At 43.4% G+C, this 26,125-nt stretch overlaps 2 protein-coding genes across 2 annotated transcripts; both read right to left on the bottom strand.

Annotated features, from left to right (window-relative positions):
• Nucleotides 1-524: 524 nt before the first annotated feature.
• On the bottom strand, nt 525-19,499 carry LOC115375372 (ATP-dependent RNA helicase A-like). The gene is given in 16 exon segments (XM_030074786.1): nt 525-1,504; nt 9,041-9,241; nt 9,474-9,589; nt 10,349-10,578; nt 11,090-11,217; nt 11,466-11,627; nt 12,396-12,507; nt 12,739-12,899; nt 13,144-13,296; nt 13,560-13,648; nt 15,472-15,485; nt 16,098-16,163; nt 16,682-16,895; nt 17,505-17,620; nt 18,362-18,455; nt 19,482-19,499. Coding segments are annotated over 16 exon segments (2,223 nt in total). The 3' UTR covers nt 525-1,155.
• Nucleotides 19,500-21,668: 2,169 nt separating this feature from the next.
• Nucleotides 21,669-25,907, bottom strand: LOC115375371 (stonustoxin subunit beta-like; the record flags this gene model as incomplete). Its single annotated transcript, XM_030074785.1, has 4 exons — nt 21,669-22,450; nt 23,509-23,584; nt 23,774-23,900; nt 25,834-25,907. Coding segments are annotated over 4 exons (804 nt in total), but the record flags the coding sequence as incomplete, so codon positions are not given.
• Nucleotides 25,908-26,125: the final 218 nt, after the last annotated feature.

Here is a 26,125-nt window from a genome sequence, read left to right as displayed (position 1 = left end):
TAAGTTCATAAGGTGTTTCCTCTAAATAAAGATGCACATGAAAGTGATCATAGATGTGTGATTACACATGTAGGCTCTGTAGGTCTTAACAGACCCAAACACATGCAGGAGGTTTGTGCTTTAGTCAGTGCCACTGTGAGGAAATGTTAGCAGCCAGACACAAACACCTTATTCAGATCACAGGCTCTTGACATTTCCTGACAGATTATTTAGAAACTGTGTGTGTGCATGTTGTGTCCAGGGTCTGAGGATGGAGCTGTTTCCGGGCAGCGCCGCAGAGCTTCATGGGAATGAAATCCATCCATCCAGCAGCCAGGAGGCCGGAGAGTCACAGGGAGCTGTCACTCCCAAGGTGACACTGAACGCACCGTCAGTCACATGATGCCACAATCCCAAACTGCCCCCCCACCCCTCCTTTTAAATATTTAATACATCCATCCAATTTTAGCATTTACAATTTCAGTAGATTAATTGCATCCTAATTTTTTAACTTAGTTTTTGTGTGTTAAAAAATGCAAAAGACCTTGAAAAATGAAAATATTTATTGATGATGAAAACAGTTCCTGGTTGATGAAAATCAACAAAATACAGTCAAATCAATATCAACACAGGCCATGATGGGCATATCTACAAATATTGACTGAATGTTGCAGGTGGTTTCTGCAGGCAGACATTAACGACATAAATAAATGTTAACTAACAGAAACAGGATCAGATTTCTCAACATGTCTCCAAGCCTGACCTCTGACCTCTACTGTCAAACAGCTGATGATGATGCTGCTGGAATAAATGTTCAACCTTTAGCAGAAAGCTGCTGTCTGAGCCACAGTCTGTTCTTATTGTGCATGTTGGTCTTGAGTGTTGACACACATTTTCCTTTGCAGTTTGAAAGACTTGGCACAGCTTCATGTGTTAACAGACTTTAGAGATTTGAGTCACTGTGGCTGGTAAAGACATTACAACTGGTTTCTGCACAACATTAACAAAAAAGCTAAGTCAGTCTCCTCTCTATAAATGCAGTCAAGTGAATGTGGACTGAACTACGTTAAACATTTGTCTACAATTTGTGTGACTCATGAACAAATCACCAAACGGAAAATGATGTTCCCGTGCCGATCTGGACCTCCCTGATCACAAGACGAATCCAAACACAGGTCAGTACCCTCCTCCTCCTCCTCGATAGCCTCCTCCTCCTCTGTACCCACCCCCACCCCCGTAGCCTCCTCTGTAGCCCCCACCCCCTCCTCCATAACCTCCATAACCTCCTCCTCCTCCTCCTCTGTAGCCGCCTCCTCCCCTGTATCCTCCACCTCCATACCCCCCTCCTCCACGGTACCCTCCACCTCTGTAGCCTCCGCCTCCATAACCTCCCCCTCCCCCTCCATAACCCCCGCCTCCCCTGTAACCTCCTCCTCCTCCTCGGTATCCTCCTCCTCCTCCTCGGTAACCTCCTCCTCCTCCGTCAAAGCGAGGCATCTTTGGAGGACGAGGGCCGTCTCCGAACCTTCCAAAGAGAAAACAGTGTTATTGATGTTGATAAATTCTAACGTTGACCCATTTTAATCAATAAGCACGCTAGGGGTGTCCCGATACAACTTTTTCACTTCTGTTACGTTTCCCCTCCCAAGTAGAACATAAACTGGAGAAACTAAGGTTGCCAAAGGGGAAACTAACATAAACTGCATGAAAACAAAACTGGGCCTTGGGTTCTAAAAGGTGGCAGGGGAATATTACTCCTCCCTGCCACCCACTAAATCTATCAAAATGATAGAACAACAAAAAAAAACCCAGTAAAAGAAATGCGTGGAAAACAGTGGACCAGGGGAAGGACAAAACACAAAAACCCCACACAGCACACAAAATCAGTTCGACCTTACTAAATTCCAAGAGAGCCAACTGAGGGTGTTGGCTCTCTCACACACTCACAAAACCCAACTGAACTGAGAAGCAACTGCCCCTTATATATCCACCCAGCCCCACTGATTAATCAGACCTTCAGCTGGGAGTGGACACCACAGGTGCATCCACTTGCTCCGAACGAGCAAGGTGATTCTTGTGGGGGAAAAAAACTCCAGTACTACCAAAACAACTCATAACACCTCCCCCCTAAAAGACAACAAATCTAACAGATTTGTTGACAAATACAAAAACAAACTTCCACTCCAATATATCAAAAATAAAACGTTGCGAGGAGCATCCACATGGCTTATGATGATTGAACGGGCCACAAAACCATCTCAGGTCCAAATCATCCACTTAAATAGCCAATACTCTAACACAAGAATCAATAGTTTAATTTTTATTTTCTTCCTAAATAAAATTTCAGGCATTTTTATGCTCCATTTTCAAAACAGGTTCATTTATCCAAAAGGAAAAAAAGTCATTCAAAAAACAGACTTACTTCTCAGAAAACACAATAGATAATGTTTTCAATCAGTCACTGCTCGGGATAAACAATCTGCTACCAAATTGTCATTCCCTTTTATATGTTTTATTTCCAGTGGTAGTTCCTGCAAGGCTAAACTCCATCTGAGTAACCTGCGATTAGCAAAAGCTGACTTTTGCAGAAACAACAAAGGATTATGGTCTGTGTATACCAACAAAGGATCTGAGGTGGTAACATAGATTTCAAAGTGCTGTAAAGCCAGAACCAAAGCTAGAGTCTCCTTCTCGATAGTGGAATAACGCACCTGACAAGGGCTTAGTTTCTTGGAGAAAAATGCCACAGGATGCTCAACTCCACTGCTGTCGGCTTGTACAAGCACTGCCCCTACACCCACGTCGCTTGCGTCTGTATACAGAGCAAAAGGACGGCTGAAATCAGGAGCCCTCAACACAGGAGCAGAGGCCAAAAGCGCTTTTGCTTTTTCGAAAGCAGCCTGGCACTCTGTTGTCCACCGGAAAGGGACCTTGGGGCTAGTCAAATCAGTTAGGGGGGCAACTACCTGTGCGAAGTTGCGACAAAATGCTCTGTAATACCCCGCCATTCCCAAGAAACGTTTAAGCTCTCTGCGAGTGGTGGGGACGGGGAGACTTATGATGGCCTCGACCTTTGCGGATACTGGTAGGACTTTGCCCTGTCCAACCACCTTTCCCAGGTATGTAACAGTGGCCTGAGCAATTTCAGATTTTCCTAAGTTGACTGTCAGGTTGGCTTCTTTTAGTCGTTCAAACACCGCTCTTATGTGTTTGAGATGATCAGACCATGAATCACTAAATACCACGACATCATCAATGTAGGCCTCAACATTGTCCAAGCCCCGCAACACAATGTGCATAAGCCTCTGAAAGGTAGCACCAGCATTCCTCAGACCAAATGGCATCCTGCGATATGCAAATAACCCATCAGGGATTACAAATGCTGAAAGTTCCCTGGCACGTTCTGTCAGTGGAACTTGCCAATACCCCTTAAGTAAATCAAATTTACTAACATAGCAAGCCGATCCAATTCGGTCCACACAGTCGTCCACCCTTGGTAGAGGATATGAATCCGGTATGGTGACACTGTTAAGTTTGCGAAAGTCGGAACAGAACCGTGGACTGGTGGTATTTGCCTTGGGGACCAAAATGCATGGTGAACTCCATGGGCTATTGCTAGGCTCTGCAATGCCATTTTTCACCATGTAATCAACTTCTTTTAGCATTAGGGCACGTTTTTCAGGATTGACCCTGTATGCAGGTTGTTTTACAGGTTTGGCATCACCAACATCAATATCATGTGCCAGCACACTTGTCTCAGAGGGAACATCAGAAAAAATACTCCTGAATTCATTCAGCATACTCACCATGTCTGACTTCTCTTCAGCATTTAAATGGGACAAGTAATCCTCCAGATTGTCAAGGATCTCCGAGTTTCCAAAATGGCCTACAGGCCTAGACTGTTTATGGTCGTCTGCGTGTGCTGAGTCAGATTTTAATACAGCACATTCCCCAACTCGGGACTCAACCTTTCCTTCACTTACCTTGCTTTTGTCATAGAATGGTTTAAGCATGTTAATGTGGCACAACCTTTGTTTCTTTCTACGGTCTGGTGTAGAAACAATGTAGTCCAGGTTTCCAACCTTTTTCTTTACTGTATACGGCCCGGAAAACCGTGCTTCAAGGGGAGATCCAACAAGAGGTAGCAGAATCAGAACCTGATCCCCAACATCAAATGACCGCGAACGAGCCTTTCGGTCATACCAGACCTTCATTTTTGCCTGAGTGCTCCTCAAGTTCTCACCTGCAACTTCACATGCTCTTTGCAATCTGTGGCGAAATGCAGAAACATATTCCAGTAAATTTTGAGACTTACACCCTTCACCCAAAAATCTCTCTTTAAGCAAGTCCATAGGGCCACGAACCCTGTGCCCAAAAATGAGTTCATTTGGACTGAAGCCCAGAGACTCCTGTACGACCTCCCGAGCTGCAAACAACACCAGAGGAACCCCCTCATCCCAGTCTACTTTGAATTCATGACAATATGCCCTCAGCATAGACTTCAAAGTAGAATGGAACCGTTCCAGAGCCCCTTGGCTCTGTGGATGGTATGCACTGGAGGGACAGTGGGTGGTTCCCAACTGCTGCATAACTTGCTGGAAAACTTTTGACATGAAATTTGATCCTTGATCTGACTGGACCACTCTCGGGATGCCAAACAGTGAAAAGAATTTCACCAAGGCCTTAACTACACTCTTAGCTGTGATTTTCCTTAATGGAACAGCTTCTGGAAACCGAGTGGAAGCACACATGATTGTGAGAAGGAACTGGTTTCCACTCTTGGTTTTAGGCAAAGGGCCTACACAGTCCACCAGCACTTTGCTGAAGGGCTCCTCAAAAGCAGGTATAGGCTGCAAAGGTGCAACTGGCACTACCTGGTTTGGCTTTCCAGTAAACTGGCAAATTTTACACAACTTACAAAATTTCTTAACATCTGCTTTCAGACCTGGCCAGAAGAAATTTTGTAAAACTCGGTCATATGTTTTATTGACACCAAAGTGGCCAGCCATACTACCGGCATGTGCCAGCTGCAGTATCTCAAAACGAAGTGGTGTTGGGACCACTATTTGAAATACAGCTGACTTTGCACCTTCTTTCTGGGCACATGGCTGCCATTTCCTCATCAAAACACCATCCTTTTTAAAGTATCCCTTCAGGACATCCTCACATTCCTCTTCTGAACGGATATCCGCATACAAGGACGACAAGGAGTCATCTTTTTCCTGTTCAGCAATGAGCTGCTTACGAGACATTTCAGTATTGCCTGTACATACTTCATTTTTCATCCCTTCAGATGTGCTTACCTTTGAGACGTCCAAATGTAAAGCACACTCAGGGGTTTCAACAGAATTTTCATCACCCAAATTTGTCTCCAAGACACCAACATCCCCGTCAGCATCACCGTGCAAGTTCCCCGAAGAATCAGGATACCTCTCAGAGTCAGAACCACACAAAAATGTTTCAGACAAATCAACCAAAGTGTGGCCTTTGACATCTTCAGAACAAATGCTATCAGCCTCCCTCTTGGCCCTAGCACGAGTGACAACACAAGATGAAAATACACTTGGGTACACCTTCTCCAACTCCTCGTCCCCCTCAATCATGGGAACATCAGTCACTATGGGGTTTGGTACATCACCTGTGACTTTGTCCCCTGCCAAATCATTTCCGAGGAGAAAAGAGATTCCCTCCACAGGCAAACCATCTCTCACAACCACTTCAACAGGACCAGAGACAATACCAGAATCCAAACAAACTTTAAACAGTGGTTCTCTAAACCATCTCATCTCTACCCCCCGCAGTAGAGCATTGTTTCCACTTTTCATTTCTTCAGTTAAGGGTAACACACCCCTCAGCAAAACAGACTGTGACGCTGCTGTGTCACGTAGTATTGTCACAGGTTGCTTTTTAGCCTCATCTCCGGGCAGAGACACGAATCCCTCTGAGGTAAAGGGCTTAAACTCACCTGGTACATCTTTTTTGACAGGTTCAAATTCCTCAAATAAAGGCCCACTGATTATGGGTCCTCCCAGCAAGGCAACGGTTTTGGTTTTCTCATTTTTCTTTTGCAGAACAGGACAGTCACGGACCATGTGACCTTTTGTATGGCAGTAATGACATTCAATCTGACCTGAAGTGATCGCTCTTGCAGTGGGGATAGATCCTTGTTTGGGGTTGATTGAAGATTTTGTGTTTTTTGGGTTGGTGCTTGGTGACTTTGGAGGAAATGTAGGAAATGTTGTTTTATGTGTGAGTATATACTCGTCAGCCAGGACAGCTGCTTTTTCAAGAGTCAAATCTTGATGTTCATTGAGATAGGTAGCAATTCTCTCATGCACACAACGCTTGAACTGCTCTAGCAGAATTAGATTTTTTAAATCCTCCAGATCCTTCACATTTTGCGATTTACACCAACGTTCAAACAAACTCTGTTGTTCTCTAGCAAACTCGACATGAGTTTGTGTCTCACCTTTTCGGGCTTTTCTAAATTGCTGCCTGTATGCCTCTGGCACCAACTCATATGCCCGAAGAATGGCCTCCTTCACAGTCTTATAATTTGAACTCTGAGCCACAGACAAAGAGGCATAAACACTTTGAGCTTTACCTACCAACACACTTTGGAGTAGCAGTGGTCTGAACTCCTCAGGCCATTTCAAAGTGCTGGCAACCCGCTCAAACAATATGAAATATTCATCCACTTCTTTTTCATTGAATGGTGGCACCAGTCTGCCGTTACGAGCAAGATCGAACTCCCTAGTCGTGGGCTGTTGTGCTGACTTTATTTTGAGTTCTTCAAGTTCTAATTCCTTTAAACGGATGATATGCCTTTTCTGCCTTTCGCTCTCTCTTTCTTGATATTCCATTCTTTTATTTTTATGTTCCAATTTTAGTTGTTCCAACTTGAGCTTCATTTCTAACTGTTTTAATGGAACATCCTCACAAGGGTCAGTTTCACTCTCTTCACCACTAGCCTCTGATTTTGCCTCAGTGTCATCAGAGAGAAACTGCTTCTCCAACAAATACGAAACCACAGCCCCTTTTATGTCATCTTTTCTGCTGCCTGCTTTGACTGTAATGCCATAGTGAACAGCCATTTTCAACAGATCTGCCTTCTTACAAAGGTTGAGTACCTCCCAAGTGGGGGCCTCAACAAAGGACTCCAGATTGAACTCCATCGTACATGCAGTGCACAATTTTCAAAACTTTAGAGCAACCAACACAAATATCCCGGACGAGCCCCCAACTGTTACGTTTCCCCTCCCAAGTAGAACATAAACTGGAGAAACTAAGGTTGCCAAAGGGGAAACTAACATAAACTGCATGAAAACAAAACTGGGCCTTGGGTTCTAAAAGGTGGCAGGGGAATATTACTCCTCCCTGCCACCCACTAAATCTATCAAAATGATAGAACAACAAAAAAAAACCCAGTAAAAGAAATGCGTGGAAAACAGTGGACCAGGGGAAGGACAAAACACAAAAACCCCACACAGCACACAAAATCAGTTCGACCTTACTAAATTCCAAGAGAGCCAACTGAGGGTGTTGGCTCTCTCACACACTCACAAAACCCAACTGAACTGAGAAGCAACTGCCCCTTATATATCCACCCAGCCCCACTGATTAATCAGACCTTCAGCTGGGAGTGGACACCACAGGTGCATCCACTTGCTCCGAACGAGCAAGGTGATTCTTGTGGGGGAAAAAAACTCCAGTACTACCAAAACAACTCATAACACTTCCGATACGATACCGATATTGCAGCCTTGAGTATTGGCCGATACCGATATCGATCCGATACCGATATCAGCACGAAGTGATACCTCTTCTTTGAATAGACAAGCTAAGCCAGTGTGCTGCTGTTAGCCAGTGAAAATAGAGCGGAGTGGCACCTCTTCACTTTGTTACACAATCTATGTCAGTGCGCTGCTGTAGCTGGAAAGTTTCTTTGCCTTTTGGCTCGTGCGGTGCCAGTGCAGTTGTTATTATGTCAAATTCCGCGTTAAAAATAGATTCCGTTTTATTTGGCTAATTCTGCGATTCCGCGATCGATACATTTTTCGGACTTTAACGAAAAATACTGCCACACAGCCGACATCACTCTTACTTCTTGCCACTTTGTTAGCGCACGCTGTTGTTGTGATCACGTGGGCTCTGCATGCTGGATCCACGTGCTGCAGGATAGAACTGCTGGAGCGGACTGAAGTGCTGGAGCGGACTACTGGAATGGACTGCTTGTATCACAATGCTAATATCGGAGATTTTAGATCCAGTCCGATAAAATCCGATTCTCGTTTTTTGGCTGATATCGGACCGATATCCGATATCAATATCGGATCGCGACACCCCTAAAGCACACCTTAAAGTAACTTGATGGATTCATGTATGGAAAATAGGCTGCTGCAGTAATAAATCAAAGCCCGTCCACGGTGACCAAGCCGCCCTACAGAGACATTACTGCATGAAGCTTGGAGACTTTTCACTTGTGGATACTGGATATAGGTGTGAAAACACATCATTCCCTAAAGGTTCATCATATCTGACACAGCTGATACTGATATTGATACTGAGCAAGAAGCCCAGGGCCCTGTCGGCCTGGTGGTGGAATGATCAGGTTTACATTCAAAATGTAAAAATCCATGATCCAAGCAGTTTCTTGGGTTTGTCTCTACACATCTGCGTGACAGGTCACTTTAAAGTGAGTTTGGTCTTTTTCCCAGCCGGTCAGTAAACAGGCAGGATCACCTTCAGGAGGCTGAGAGCTTTGTAACAGCGGCAGTGTTGATTTCATGGCATGAAATAGATGGGTAATATAATCCGACAAAATATTTATTGAAATTCAGACTTCTTGAATTTGAGTTTAAGACATGTCGTCAACATGCAGATACCCTAGAAAATGAGTAAATCTTAGCTATTAAGATCTGAGCCTGACCTCAGCCCCAATTTTTCAGACCTATTGAATTCCTGCTGAATCTCTGTGAACCTCAACAGACGGCCCGACTTATCACATATTCAGGAAGAAAAAGATGGTTTTTTTTTGTTTTTTTTTTTTTTTTAAACATACCGGGGGTTGCTGGCCATCAGGTTGAGTCCGGCTGCTGAGGGTTTGGAGATCTGTCTGATCAGGTTGAGCAGGCGTCCGTTGGTCGTGTCCAGCTGCTGGATGTATTCTGGGTCTTTGGTCACTTCCACCACCAGAGCCTCCATGGCGGCCCGCAGAGTCGCGATGCAGCCCGCCACCTCGTGGGAAATCTTCAGTTTGATCCTGGAGAGTTATAAGGCGGAATCACGTAATTGGATTAGAAATCAACAAAACAAAGCAGACTTTGTGACTGCAGGTTGATGTGAAACAGAATGCGTTGAAGTTCAAGAACCAAAGTACACTCAACAAAACTACTAGAGCCAAATGAAATTAAAAACTAGCAGAGGGTCAAATCCAAGCCAATAAAAGGTGTGCTGAAGGTAGAGACAGCCCAGTGAGGTGGGCGGAGCCTCACCAGTCGTCCAGCTCCACCACGTCTCCGCTGGAGGAAATCTTCTTGCAGGCGAACAGCAGCAGCTGCAGAGGGCTGACCAGCGTCATGCCTTTAGCCGAGATCGCCCGGGTTCGAATCTGATCAGGATCAACAACACGCACAACACTGTTCAGTTTACGCTTCCACACACTTTCACACCTTGGCTTTTACTTTTTGGCTAAAATTACGGCACAGGGAGAACAAAAAGGCAGTACATTCATTAATGAGATTTTATTCTTTTCATTCTTAATATTTGTATGTTTGCCATCATTGTTGATGACAGATTCAATCCGCCATGGCATGGATTTTTAATATTTCCTGGTTTCTTCATTTTTCAGATAATTCCCTGCCATGTGGAGCCATAATGGATCAAGACACAGCTCATAACCGAGCTCACGACTCAGCTCAGCACTGTTTGGTGGTGTGGGTGTGTGTGTGTGTGTGTGTGTCACTACATGCTCCGCCACTGTCTGACTGTTTTTTGCTGGATCACCATGCAGCACGCACGGCTCTGACAGGTTACCCCCATTCAGTTTAAATGGGGGGAGTGCGTCTGCCTGACTGCCAGATTCTGTGTGAATGAGCCCAAAGTCAAAATTTATTAACCCTGAGGTTGCTGAGAAATATGAAGATTGCAGATACACTATGCAAAGTAGCTGGCTATTGCTGGTAAAAAATCATCAAAGCTGAAACACAGCGAGGTTGGATTAAAACTGGCAGCTGGGAATCTCTGACTGGCCTTTACATGGAATGGACACATTATTGTTATCGTTAATTACATCACTAAAGAAAGACTGATGGGAGGACAGATCTTTCTGGAACAAGAATCTAACAAATGAAGTTTATCAGGTGTCTACCTTCTCGCCGAAGACGAAGAAAGGTGACGGGTAGGTCATGTCGTGGCTGCTGAACGGGCAGTTGACGGAGGATTTGTGGATGAGGGCGTTGCGGCCCTCGGTGGTCAGGATCTTCCTCTTCTCCTTGTGGTAGCAGACGTTGGGATAAGAGCCAAAGGTCAGCAGGGAAATCACCACATCCAGGTTGTTGTCCGGTCCCACCGCGTTGAACACCTGAGTCATCAGGCACTCTGACAGAGGAGACAGCAGGTGAGCGCTCAGCTTGTTTCTACTGGGATCAGAATGAGGCTCTTCTTGCTGTTTAGCACACACATGCAGCTCGGCTAAAAGCTAAATTAGTTGGACTGAATGAATGTGAAAAATAACGTGTCAGAATGCTGGACTCTGATTGGCCAACATCAGCAGTTTGTATAATTCAAATGACGTAAACCTGCCAGGTGGAGGCTTTTCCAGTTCAGATGTTGCAAACTGGCCTGATTGGGCAGATGAGAGAGCCAATCAGGACCGAGTCCAGCTGTGATTTTTTATCAGATGTTTATAGAAATATAAAATTTGACATTTCTGGAATGGGGTCTGGTAGACAAAAATAAAATACTGCGTTACTAGGAACTGGGTTTTTTGATTGTCAGTCTTTTTAGTCTGTGTTGTAACATCAGGGTCACAGCTTGGATCCCTGCAGCAGCCATCATGTCCCTCAGCGGCCATGTTTCTGTGTTTCCTGTTAAAATGAGTCTGACTCACCTTCAGGGAATCCAGAGTTGACCAGGATCTCCTTCAGCTGGACTTTGGCCTCCCAGGTCATCCTGAGTGTCGACATGTTCAGGCGTTTGTGTTCGCAGAAGCGAGTCTCCGCCTCCTCGCCGTTTATCCTGAACAGACAGCAGCATCACAAACCAGCCAGTCAGCAACGTTCTCAAATTTCAGTACAAAATATGTTGTAAATGTCTGTCCTGCTGCCTCGGGCTCCACCTGACCTGACCTGACCTTTAAAAACTCACCTGTACCAAATATACTGAAACTGGAACTGAAAACAAACAGTGGAAACTGAACATCTGGATTAAAAACTACCACTAAAACTGAGCCTGACATGAAAATTTAAAAAAAAACGTCTGTGGACCTGACTTCGTCCCAGGCCTGGAAGACGGACAGCAGGGCCACGTGGTCGGAGAACCTGCTGCCGGCGAAGTTCCTGTGGACGAACCCGAGGCGTTTCCCCTCGTTGATGAACGGCTCGGGGAAACAAGAAGCTGCTGAGATGGTTCACACGGCGTCTCCAACACTAGAGGGCGACACACAGGAGACAATGTCTGCCATGACATAAATGGCAAAACAGATTTAAAAAAAACAACAACCTTGACTTAGTTTTTCAGGGTGGCCAATCAGCACAATGCCAAACATGGCTAAAGATGTGCAGAGGCTTTTTTTTCCTCGGTCCAAACACGGCGGCAGGTTAAATAAAATGTGGTGACAAACCCGGCATGAAAAGGCTCCCAACAAGAAAAACAAAGTAGAGTCACCTCAGAACAGAGGATTATAGAGGAAAAGAACAAAACCTGACGATGTTGTGTTCACTGTGCTCAGTTTACGTCTCAGAACTGGGCCTCATACATTCATTTGTCACGGGATGAAAAACTTGAGCACTTCAAAAGTAAAACAAAAAAGTCGTAAAAAAAAAAAAAAAAAAAAAACATCCAGACACTGTGGCCACCCTGTTGATAATAGCTGAAGTGAAAAACACGAACCAAGGTCAATCAGAACTGTGTAGTTAAGGTAATTTACAGATTAAAGGTGCACACATGGTAACAACAATAACACAGTAAGAAACAATATTCCAATAAAAAAATGTATGGCAAAAATACATTTTGGCATGATTACTAATGTTCTTTATGAAGACAAGCACTAATAAATGGGAAGTGTAGTTCCAGTAAAAATAACATCAAGTATTTTTGAGATAGTTTAAATGAAGGAGCAGTAATGCAGTATGGTAAAATGTGGTGATAATAAATAACTTGTATGATAAACTCCTGGTTGCTGAGACAGAACTCACTGGAAGATGCAGCCCATGATCATCATCTTGCCCAGTCGAGGTTCAATGGGCAGCCGGGCGAGGATCCGACCCAGAGGAGTGAGCTCGTCGTTGGAGTCCAGAGCGTCCAGCTCTGTGGAGCCACGGCAGCAGAAGGTCAGGAGGTCAGGAGGTCATGACAGGCGAGGCAGGTCACAAGGAGAACCGAGAGAAGAACGAGCAAAAAATGACTTAATGATTGCGAGATGGTAACCTGCGTTTTATTGTTACGCTGCAGCAAACAGGGTCAGACGTCAAAGGGCTGAAGCATCACGTGTGTGTGTGTGTGTGTGTGTGTGTGTGTGTGTGTGTGTGTGCAGCGTACCTCTCAGTGTGTGCTCGGCCTCGATGACGGCGTCCAGCGGCGGCGGCTCGATGGCTTTGGACAGGAAGTGTCCAATGGCGCCGAGCCGCAGCAGCTTGATGCTCAGAGCCACTTCGTGCAGCGGCGTCCTGAAGATCTCCGGAGTCATGTGAGTCTCCAGCCTACACACACACACACACACACACACACACACACACACACACACACACACACACACACACACACACACACACACACAGTAAAGGTTTCCAGCAGTAAACACAGAGACAACAGAAGGATGCTGGAAGAAGCTGTTACTTCAACAAATGTGCTTCAGTTTCCTTTGTGTTTCCCTGACAAAAATCATTGTCCCCCTGACGTCTCAGCGTCAGTGTCAGCAGGTCTGGGATGTCCAGGGAGCCTCACCTCTCGAATCGTGCGCGGCTGCAGAGGTGGAAGCAGAACCCGGGGCGGACGCGGCCGGCTCGGCCCTTCCTCTGCTCCAGGTTGGTCTTGGAGGCCCAGACGGTGGCGTAGTTGGTCATGTTGTTGTGGGACGTGAACAGCTTCACCTTCTGCCTGCCGGGACACCAGACGCAGTCAGGACACAGGCACCGGACAGAGGCTATGTTTACATGGACTGCAGTATTCCCATATGAACCCAGTGAAGCCAACAGTGTTGGGGTGGATGGAAACACAGGTCCATTTCACAGGTCATATGTGGTCTGCTGCATGTTGCAGAGCGCTGGGTAAAGCCAGTATCATGTGAACTGGAGGATGAATGGAACAGCTGGATACACTTAAATGTAAAATGTGACGACGACAGCAGGAACTTTACTTACTTGCAGGAGTCGATGACGTAGACGACGTCGTTGATGGTGATGCTGGTCTCTGCGATGTTGGTGGACAGAATCACCTGCAAGAGCAGAGGCTGCTTCAGAAAAACAAACATTCACGGGCCACAGAGTTTGTTTCCACAAAGCCTGAGTGTGAGGAGCTCAAAGCCCACGTGACAGAGCAGGACAGCTCATCACCGTGACTTCAGGCAGGCTGAGAGGGTTAAAGCTGAGGTGTGTTCATGTCAGGTCAGTGGTTCTTCACTTTTTTTCAATGTTCCCCTTTTGAAATATTTTTTTTCCAGCCCAGTTTCCCTCACCAGAGCAGAAAAAAGTACTCCAAAAAAGTACTGCAAAGTACCTCTAGGGGTACGCTGGAGTACTGCAGGGAGTACATGAGTACACCATCTGAGAACCACTGCACAGCATATCATCAGGCTTTCCTTCCTCCATAAGAAAAAAGGGAGGAAGGGCCCCCCGGCCCTATTTAAAAATATATTAAATTATTATTAATTTTTTTTAATGTAAATTACTTATCAAACAGACCTAACAATTCAACTACCAATGAATGAGCAGTAGTATGCCTGTTATAATAAAGATTGAAAAATAAGCCAAAGTGATACCTCCTCTCTGAATAGACAAGCTAAGCCAGTGTGCTGCTGTTAGCCAGTGAAAATAGAGCGGAGTGGCACCTCTTCACTTTGTTACACAATCTATGTCAGTGCGCTGCTGTAGCTGGAAAGTTTCTCTGCCTTTTGGACTCGTATGGTGCTGGTGAAGTTGTTGTAATGTTTTTTCATGATCGCGGAAATTATAGTCCCTACAGTGTAGGGGAGACTGGGGTAAGATGAGCCATTTTTCATATTTAGGATCACTATATCAAGGCAATCATAGTTTTGTCACTAACTAACATATCTGCATATATTTCAGGATGTTGTGCATCTCTTCAAACAAACAGAATGAGTGTAAACATAACTGTTTCTATAATGTAGCATGTCCAAAAAAAGTGGTCTCGTGGCACAACTTACCCCGTGTATGGGGTAAGTTGAGCATAGGGGCGGGGTAAGTTGAGCCGTATCCCTACTCCCCCTCCACCTTCCTCCCCACCTCCATCCCACCCCTCCCTCACCTTCTCCCTCCCTAAATAACAGCCACTTCTTCACATTCATGTGTATTTTTATGTATTAAACACAATTCAACAGGTACAATAAACAGCTGTTTTAACATGCCTTAAAGTGCACTTGGGAAGAGAACATTAACAGCTGTGTTTTTGGAAAGAAAACACTAGAACACTAGTTTCTTGGTGTCCTTGCTGACAGTAAGGTCAGTTATGAACATATGAACGTAACACATTTGAACACTGAACCAAAATACACTTACCTCATACACTTAATATGTAATTAATATTTATTTTATTTTTATTTTTAATTAATTAATTAAATTATTTATTTATTTTTTTATTCATTCATTCATTCATTCATTCAATATTTCATATTTAATTAATATTTAAGACATTTAGGCTACAGCCAAAATACACTTATTAAGTGTATGGGGCTCTGGCTCAACTTACCCCTGGCCAAATGGCTCAACTTACCCCAGAGCTACCATTTTGACTTTTTTAGTCCCCACAGCTAAAATGGTGCACTTTTATGCTAGGTTTATGACCTCATGCTGTAGCTCATAGATACCACAACTGATGTATAAAACAAATTTAAAATGATCTGTTTTGGTCTTAACACAATTCTCATGAAAGTGATGATAGATTGAATTCACTTTCAAGAGTAAAAAATGCTTTTTTGGAAATAAATGTCTAACCACTTTACCCATGTGGTTCTTACCTTCACAGACTCCATGAAATGATGCCTTCCTGCTAAATATTTGGTCAAATGATCAATGTTTTTTACCGTTTCCTAGCAACAGGGGGTGGCTCAACTTACCCTTTGGCTCAACTTACCCCAGTCTCCCCTAAACATAAACGATAACATTAAGGTCGTTTTCACAGGCTTGAACAAAAAACTGGATTAAATTTAATCTTGCCTAGGTACCTTTCTCTTGCCCTTTTTCCTCCCTCTGAGAGCGCACAGCAGTAATAATCAAACAGGCGGCTGATGACTCCGGTGTTCATTTTTCAAAATAAAGTTAATTGCAGTGTTATGTACCATTTCATGATATTTAAATTATCATTTCTAACTGATTATAATCAATATATTTGCGCAAAAAAAGGCTAGATATAGCCTATATATATGTATATATATCCTTTTAAAATTGTTTTAACATCTGGGAGAAAAAAAAATCATTCCGAAGGTGTGGCGGCTTTTATTTTGCCGTGGCGGTGTGCCACGATGAATTACATGTAGCGGAAACCCTGATGTAAAGCTTTGTTGCCTTATGAAAGTGTTCTGCACAGAGAAACAGTCAAATGAAGACTGTTCAAATAATGTAAAGACATCGATGCTGAAAAACCGGAACAATAGCAAAGATATTCATCGGGGAACAAAAAACTCTTTGTGCTGATAAATGATCTGCCCGGCGCTGCTCCGGCGCTGCTCCGGCGCTGCTCCTCTCGGGGAATCTGCGAGTGCAGCGGCAGGATGCGGTAGCGGCTACTTCCTGTGGACAACAAGAGGACTTCCTGTTAGCTCCCGTCAGTCTGACTTCATGCTGGGTTATTCTTACTGTCAGGAGGTTCTCATTATTTAACCCTTTGAAACCTGATTTCTTTCAAAAACACAGGAAAAAAGTCTGATGAGCAACATGACAAGAAACACCAACAAAATTATGAAAACACAAATTACAACAATTCTTTGTTCAAGAGTTGCTGTGCGGTTATGTGATGCATTATTTTCCAGAAGCTTTTTAAGACCGTGGGAAAGTTTTGGAAAAGAAGGCTGGGAGGTGAGCTGCCACGTTTCAGATTCAGATATCCTTTATCCTTTATCGTTTTATTACCATCTTCCATGAACCTGAGCTGAAGAGAACGTGCAGCAGCTTCCTCAGGCTGACTTTGACCTGACATGTTTCAGTCTTTGAGTTTTGTTTTGGGTATTTTCTGTGCTGCCAGCAGATTTTCACAGCAGACTGACAGGACAGAGCAGCAGCCTCCTGCCTGTAGTTTGAGGTTGTCGTACCGAAGTGCGGGTTCATCTCCAGGTGCCTCTGCATGGAGTAGATGAGGTTCCAGCCGGGCAGGAAGACGAGCACGGCCCCGGCCACCTGCAGCGTCTCGATGTAGCGCAGCAGCGCCTCCACCAGCTCGAACGACGTCTCCTTCTCGTTGATCTGAGCCATGGAGCTCTTGGTCTCCGCCGTGTACTCGGGGCCGCAGATCACGTTACAGTTGGTCTGCAGGGAGGAAACCGAGTTTTAAACACTGAGACGCTCTGACGGCGAGCACGGCACAGAAAATGAACATCAAGTCGACTGGTGACCTGATCTGCTCACCAAAAACTAAAAAGTACAATCACGCTGTTTTGGAAATCTTGACTCATGAATTTCTTCCACCAACTGGATTAGAGCTGCAAGTACAACATATTTGAACTGACAGTATATCTATTTTTAATTTTTTTTCAGAAATCATTTAGTTTATGATGTAAAAATGACAAGCAGCCAAAACAAACAAACAAAACAGGATTATTAATTTTGTATGAACAGAGAAAAGGAAGACAGTCTGAGCATCTTAGTGAAGCTGGAATCAGAGGCGGTTGGTGTTTTTAATGGATAAATGATGAAAACAATCATCACAATAATAACCAGTTAATTTTCTGTTACCTGGTCGCCTGACTGTTTCAGAGCTCGAGGATTTTGTGATTTGGATTTCAAACTGATGAGTGACAGTCTGCTTCAGTCTGCTGTATTTAAGCAGCTGAGCGCTCACACACACGTTACACACCGCCTGCAGCCCTTCATCATGAGGTTATTAAAAAGAGGATCGTGTGTCGCTGTGCTGCTTACATCGTCGTCTCCTCCCTCCTCGTCTTTGTCCTTCTTCTTGCGGTCGGCAGGAGGAGGGACAAAGTTGGTCATCTGGATGCAGTCTTCCAGGAAGTACTCTGCAGGGCACAGGCACGCTTCAGCAACACTTTACTGCACTTCAGCTGGGTTTACTGCACTTTACTGGACTTCAACAGTACTTTCCTGTACTTTACTTTTATTGTCCTTTAACTGCATGTTACTGTACTTAAACTGTACTTTAACAGTACTGTCCTTTAACTGTTTAATGTATGGTCGTTGACTATTTAATGTACTTTACGGTACTTTATTGCATTTTATGGTACTTTTACTGTCCTTTTGCTGCACTTTAATTGTATTTTACTGCACTTGAACTGGGTTTACTGCACTTTAACAGTACTTTCCTGTACTTTTATTGTCCTTTAACTGCACCTTTACTGTACTTTAACAGTACTTGTAGTATTTGTACTTGTTGACAGTATTTGTGCCGTGGCTACAGGCTGGATTTTATACCACAACCACGGCTGCTCCATACTGGACCAAACTGACGGTGATGTTCCCTTTTTTCTGCGATATATATTACGATATGAAAAAATACAGGACATTTCACCAGATACATGCAGTGTGTTACTCGTGTAACATAAATCATATATAATCAGAATTTTCCTGATTAAAGAGAATCCACCAATTTTCATTCAAACAATAGGAACAGGAAGTGTGTTACCAAAACCCTGAACCCCTCAGAAAAGAGACAATAAAACCCAGTGTGAGCAACAAGGAGCTGCTTCAGTCAGTGTGTGTGTGTGTGTGTGTGTGTGTGTGTGTGTGTGTGTGTGTGTGTGTGTACACAAGGGACAGACATACAGGCGGGGGGATCTGGACTCCGAGCTCCTTTACAAAATCCATCAGCTGGTGCTGCAGCTCCGGAGCCACGCTGACCTCGAACGCCTCCAGCTGGAACACACACACATGCACACACACACACAGTGAAACAGCCAGACAGGATGCAAACTGCAGTATTTACAGAAAAACCTGACAGAGGATGTTGATTGCACAGCGATCAAAAAGTGGTTCAAGCTTTCACAACACTTTTATTATTACAGTGAATTTTATGCTCCATTTGCTGTATTTACACGTAAACACTGGCTGACATTCACTAACACCAAATCAGTAACTCTGTATTGGTTGGACATGTCTGGTGGACCCAGTTTCCCCTCAGAGATCCAGAAAGTATTTCTGCTTCTGATTCTGTGTGTTTTTGGAAAGTGATCTGTCTTGTTTTCAGAAGTGAAGCAGCTGCTCCGGCTCTGAGGAATCTGTCCGTGTTGACAGACTCAGAGCGGCTCTGTCTCCTGCCTTTACTCACATGGGTGACAAAATGTCTTATTTCTAGTCAAAATATCTCATTACACTTAAAATAAGACATGATCAGCTCAGAAATAACTTGTTTTTAGACAATTTTCACTTGTTTCAAGTGAAAATTTACTTGAAACAAGTTCAAATTAGCTTGAAACAAGAAACAAATTTTGCCAATGGAACAAGCAAATTTTTACTTGTTCACTTGTGTCACAAGTAAAAATTTGCTTGTTCACTTGGCAGAATATGATTTCTGTAAGAACTGGATTTTTCTTGTGATTGGATTGTGGCTGCCCAGAGAACCCATTTCCATCCCTCAACAACATTCAGCTGAACTTTGCAGCCACATTTAGCCGCCTTGCTGACGTCCTAGCCTGACATGTTTGGTACCGATGGATTCCTCAGGTCGTCCAGTTTCATATGAAGGCACTTGATATTTCAAACTGAGCCTCTGAAATCAGCAGGTTGGCCGGACCCGCTGACGGGCCGTCGGAACAGTAACTTCACTTCATTCAGCTTCATTCAGTCATACAGGCAGAGATATACACCAACCAAGAGTTTATTATCTGACACTGTGAGTGTAAACATGAACTCTCTGACAGACTCCATCCCACAGTTTCCTACAGGGGACTGCAGCTCCATGTTTTGGTACTTTTGTAGGCAGTTTACTTCCTGCCAGTATGAGTGTACAGACAGATGCTATCTGACACTGAAGTGTTGGTTTAAACTCCAGCTGAGTGTAACAGGTACTAACAATTAAGAGTTTAACACCAGAGTTTAAATGCACCTCACTTCAGTTTTTATTGTAAACCTTGTGCATGCAGGACCACCATGCAACAGGCCTTCAAGGGAACACTGCAGCGTTTTGGACTTCCAGTCTTTATGCAGGAAATGCTACCTAGAGGAACTGAACCACTGGACGTCCAGAGGTGAAGATGGTGTCCAACATCTGGTCTCAGTCTGGGGAAGTCAGGAAAAAGAGGATTTCATCCAAAACGTTGGAATATAGAATATAATAGATCTTTATTGTCATTGTCACAAGTACATCAAAATTTAAAGTGGACACCAGTCAGTGCATCATTCATCGATCTATAAAAATGCAAACATTTTTAAAGACTTTAATATTACAATATGTCACGTTGCAAAAATGGCTGTCATGTTTAGCATCACACTCAGAGGTTCTGAGTTATGGAAGTCACTAAAACTTCATCATCTCATCGACTTAATCAGCTGAGAGGAGCCTTCAGATCAGTCACATGGAGAGCCTGATGCACGCCTGCAGTCGCTCTCTCAGTGGATACATTTGTTTTTCCACAGCAGCTCGTTCACATCTGTGAATCCTGTATTTTATATGTTTATTAATATGCATTTACGCGTGCACGTGTGTATGTGCACGTGCGAGTGCTTGTTTGACTGTAGTTCTTGTAAATTATGATGTTATGACTATATGTGGTGCTTCAGATCCTCATGTTTAAGTGTTTTGTGGCGTTTTCCAACATATTTTCTCTGTTCTTATGTTTTTTATTAACATATTCGGTGCATATGTGTAAATAAATAAATACATCATGCAAACATTACACATGATTACATTTTGCTGTGTTCCTGTCAAAACCACAAATCTCTGGCATGGAAACAAACTAAATTATTAAAAGTTTAATAAACGCAGAGGAGTTTGTAGCATTTTCTGATCACACAGAATAAAACTAAAAAAAAAAAAATCAAAAGAAAAAAATGAAATGGCATCGAACAATGACCTGCTCAGTGCAGAAGAAACGCTCAGGACACACAGACTGGAACAGGAGAGGGGAGGAGTGTGAACATATTGAACTCCACTCCTTCTCCATCAGTTAGTGATCAGTGATCATTCAGCTCCCTGTTATTTATCAGACTTTGTTTACACAGAAGGTAAGAGACAGTATCAGACAGAACCACATTACATAACCTGACAAAAGACAATATGAAAATAAACATGTATATAAAACTATCAGCATGATATATTAATATCATACAGGGCAAAGTAATGAAGAAATGAAAGCTGGGAGCCTTGATGGGGCAGATTGGATTTGCCAGGCTCGCGCCCTGCAGTGAGACAGCAGCTCTCTGTCGCCACCTGCTGGACTGGACAGGAACTACAACCAGAAAAATAACCAAACTGCGCTCCAGCCCAATCCTCCAGAACCCCCTGTCCCCCAGGACCCCCTGTCCTGTCCTGCTTCTGTCTCAGCTCTGCTCTTTCACACCTGGTCCATTTAAGGGCTGCATGCTGATTGGTTGATACAGATCTACCTGTGTAGGGTGTGCATGAAGGTATGTGGACCTTAACTGGGTCAGGTGTGCAAGAGCAGAGCTGGAACCAAAACCTGAAGGACAGGAGAGGACAGGACAGGACAGGACAGGACAGGACAGGACAGGACAGGACAGGACAGGACAGGACAGGACAGGACAGGACAGGGGGTCATGAGGACTGGGCTGGGGATTGCTGCTCTGGTGTTTGCTCCTGAGCCAATTCACTGGATTTCTTTCAAAATTGTTGACAGGTATGGTTCTGCCTGGAACGGTTTGAAGTCGTGACTCATGACTTTGAAGTCGTGATTCACAGGTACAAAATAATGAAACATTATTTTATTAATAGAAATTCGTTTTAATACAGAATGTGTCACATTTTTTTCCTTTATTGAATTAAATTTCGATCAATAATATGAAATTCACATTTTACAAACATTTTTCATCTGAACAAATTCTGTAAATATCCATAAATATACAATGAACAACAAATAAAATGCAGGAAGAAAAAAACTTCAGGGAGTAAATGTGAAATATCAAAGTGATCTGATGATTTTTGCCAATTTGTGATTTAAAAAATGATCTTTGAGGAAAGTGTTGAATAACTTTATTGACACTCCCATCGTGACAGAACGAGCAGCGTGTTATGAATCTCTCTGTGGCGGCAACTCGTCATGAACATCGACGCTGCTAAAGTTCTTAAAATGCAGTGAGCTGATTGGATGTTGCCAGGCAGGTTAACTGTGTGATGTCAGAAGAGTTTCTGCACACAGGAGGAGACTCTCACTCCATCTGACACAGAGACACTGAGGAACCAGGCCAAACCCAAAACCCTGGGTACAGAGGCTGAGTGAATGTGGAGGTGAAGGTGTGGAGGTGGATCAGTGAGTCAGAGGAGACGCTGTAGAAGGACAGAGAGCCAGCAGGCCAGTCCAGATACACTGCCACTCTGTGAGAGGAGGGGGGGGCAGGGATGGGTGTTCTGATGTTGTTGTGCCTGACATAGAAACTTTTATCAGAGCAGTTCAGACTCCAGGAGTTTTTGTTTCCTCCAAACGTGCTATCATCACCACGTCCTCTCCTGCTGATTCCTCTGTAAGTCACTGAGATATGAACCACTCCTCTCCACTCGACCTCCCAGTAACAGCGACCAGTCAGACCATCTCTACACAGGATCTGCCAGCAGTCAAACCTCTCTGGGTGATCAGGATATGGCTGCTTCTCTCTCCCCCATGTCACCTTCCTGTTGTCCTCAGACAGGACGAGGTGTCTGTGTGCTGTGTTTGTGTCCAGTTTGACTTCACAGGAATCTGATGGAGAGAACAAGACACAAAACACCAGCAGGTTGTTATCTAACACACCTGTTGTCTTTATTATCTGTTGCTTTATTAACAGGTTCAAGTCAGTCGATGAACACGTTCATGATGCCAGAGCTGTTTATATGGAAAGCCAAAGGTTTTTATGGGAAATCATTTTTTGTCTTTTTATCCCTGTTTTGTCATGAATTTAATTTCAGTTGTTTTAATTCTGCACTTTGTAGGTTATGTTTTATGTTTTGTCCTATTATATCTTGCTATATAAGGCACTTTGTAGCTTTGTTTGAAAAATGCAAAATAATTACAATAATAATTATAATAACGATAATAATTGTTGTCATTACTGTTCTTACTATTATTAGCATTAGCATTACTAGCATTGTTCTTATTGTTGTTTTGTTATCGTTATTATTATCATTATTATTACAGTTTAGTAGCAGACACATAACAGAACTGTGGTCATAATTCATGATAATTTTCCTGTCATTGGTTGTGATGTTCAACATGTTCAGTTCTGTTTTGGGCCTTTCTGTGTTACTCGCTCACTTTAAGAGCTAAGTGTGTTGCCATAGTAACGGCTAACTCCTGGTGGCGGTGTAAAAGCAGTGTGTGGTGCGTGTTATGCCTCCATGTTACTGAGCAGCAACACGTGTTAGCACTGCAACAAACAACACGCCAGTTGGCCAAGTCAAGCAGAGAAGTTGTCTGCCTCTGTTTCCCCACAACATCCACGCTGGAAACACACAACTTCCACATGTGAGACATTTCAGCACAGAGATGGACACCACTCAGTCAGGATGATACAAGCATGGACATTTTTACTTTGTGGACGTCAGCTGTGATCAAATGAATAAAAATCAACTGATCAAAATGAAACAGCCAAATGAGGATCAGGGAATAAAGACGCTGTTTGTTCTCGAGCAGCAACTAAATGATTTTTGGTTCAACATTAAAAACAGCTGAGAACAAACAGCAGAAGCTGCAGCTGCACCATCTAAACAGCTGAATGTTTGCTGCTTTGTGTTCAGGAGTCAAACTAAATCCACACTTACACCTCCTCACGCCTGGTTTCAAACTCTGCTCTCCACCATGGTCCACCCTGGAGGAAGAAACAGAGTCAGAGCAGCAGATTCTCTTTGAGGATGGAAACATGGGCAGTAAATAACCTTCCCTATGAAGGATTTAGCAGACCACATCACTCATATCCACCATTCAACATGAAACAATATTCCTCAGGCCTCTAGAAGACATTGTGTGTGTCTCTCCATACCTGAGAGCCTCCAGTCTCCAGGTTGGATCCTCCAGTCCAGCAGAGAGCAGCTTCACTCCTGAGTCTCCTGGATGATTGTAGCTCAGGTCCAGCTCTCTCAGATGGGAGGGGTTGGAGCTCAGAGCTGAGGCCAGAGAAGCACAGCCTTCCTGTGTGAGCAGACAGCCTGACAGCCTGCACATGGACACACCAAACACAACAACACAGTCTGATACACATACATGTTGGATTATTTCAGCAGCTCACTAATCTGAAATTAGCTGGGTTCATTGAGACAAATATTCAAATGTGTGATGGGCTTTGTGTTTTCATTTAGTCCAGTTTGAAAGCTCTTGAGTTCTCTGATCCTGACCTGAGAGCCTCCAGTCTGCAGTGTGGACTCTCCAGTCCAGCAGAGAGACGCTTCACTCCTGAATCCTGCAGCTGGTTGGTACTCAGGTCCAGCTCTCTCAGACTAGAGGACTGGGAGCTGAGAACTGAGGCCAGAGCTGCACAGCTTCTCTCTGACAGATCACACACACTCAGCCTGGATGGACATTAGAACAGAAGAAAATGTCAAAGTTGTCAGTTTTCCTGGGACTCTGCCGTCATGTTGCTAATAGTGATAATAATCTTTCTTCATGACAGCCTGATCTAAAAGCAAGCTGACAGTGAGCTCTGCATGCTGCTGTAGCTCACTGAGCTGAATGCAGCTCTAACAATACCAGGGACACTGGTTTGATTCTCACTGCGTCCCTCATGCTGAAAATATAGACACACATTGTACTGTGAGGTGGCTTGGATACATAAATCAATGGAAAGCATTTGAATATAAACTTTTTTTTATAAATAAAGAACCACTCGGAAAATCAGTGGCTCTTAACAATTTTGACAATAACCATGCATGCTGACTCTGAAGTCCTGATATACAGTCAGGTCCATAAGTATTTGGACAGAGACACAATATTCATAATGTTGTCCTTGTACACACCACAGAGGATCTGAAATGGAGTCATCAAGACGTGACTGAAGTGCAGACTTTCAGCTTTAATTTAAGGAGTTGAACAAAAATATAGAATTAACCTTTTAGGAATTACAGCCACTTTATTCACTGTCACCTCATTTTCATGGCCAGATGTGACTTTTCCCTCATTATTCCATGACAAATTAAGAAAATAAAAGGTCTGAAGTTCATTCAAAGTGTTTGTGTTTTCATTTGGTAGCTGTTGATCAGAACCCTCAACATGCGATCTAAAGAGGTGCAGGTGCAGGTGAAGGAGACCATCATGAGGCTCAAAAAGCAAAATAAAACCTATCAGACAGAGCAACAACTTTAGGAGGAGCCAAATCAACAGTTTGCAAAGGATTTTCCTCCAAATATTGAATATAATCCATATAATTATAGTTATGTATGTTATATATAATTTGTTCCATCAGTTTTTAGCCTCTGGGGCTAAAAACACTATTGTTTACTGAAGTGTACTCTTAGATTAAATACTTACCTGCTGTATTCTACTGCCCGTACTTTTTAACTACACACTGCGGATTTATGATGCCTTTTATTATTCTACTTCTTTTAAGCCTGTTGTTATTTTATGTTACTGTATTTTATTAACACTATCATTCAATTCTTGTACGAAAGGTGCTATACAAATAAAGTCACCTGTAATACACCTGTATGACACCTGTAATACACCTGTAATACACCTGTATGACACCTGTAATACATCTTTATGTCTTTTATTCTTTCATTTGCATTTTCTGTTTTATTTCAAAGCCTTTTCCTTTTTTAAAATCCACCCTGTGATTCTTTTTAATGTTTTATTTTTATTTAATGTGTTAATTGACTGTTTTTATTATTTTAAATTGTGTCTCGTTGCTTTTAATGTCTCTGTAAAGCACTTTGAATTACCTTGTGTTGAACTGTGCTATACAAATAAACTTGCCTTGCCTCTGAAAATGGGGTGACAGTGTATAAAAGTGGCTGTAATTCCAAAACAGTTGGCGCCATATTTTTGCTCAAACCCTTAAATTAAAGCTGAAAGTCTACATGCTTTTCCAGTCAGGAAGTCCATTTGGACAAATGTGTAAAAACATTTGGAGGAAAAAAAGAAATACTGGGTCTGACCTGAGAGCCTCCAGTCTGCAGTGTGGACTCTCCAGTCCAGCAGAGAGACGCTTCACTCCTGAATCCTGCAGCTGGTTGTTACTCAGGTCCAGCTCTCTCAGACTAGAGGACTGGGAGCTGAGAACTGAGGCCAGAGCTGCACAGCTTCTCTCTGACAGATTACAGCCACTCAGCCTGAGGAGGAATTAGTGAAGAACAAGGTAAATCTGAAAATATCAGCTTTTTTCTCATGTAATAAAATTCACCTATAGTTCACCAAAATTAAAGTATTGAATATATCCAATTCTAAATG

Source organism: Myripristis murdjan, chromosome 17 (genome assembly GCF_902150065.1).
Source record: "Myripristis murdjan chromosome 17, fMyrMur1.1, whole genome shotgun sequence".
Taxonomy (NCBI): domain Eukaryota; kingdom Metazoa; phylum Chordata; class Actinopteri; order Holocentriformes; family Holocentridae; genus Myripristis; species Myripristis murdjan.
This window is presented reverse-complemented; position numbering and strand designations above follow the sequence as displayed.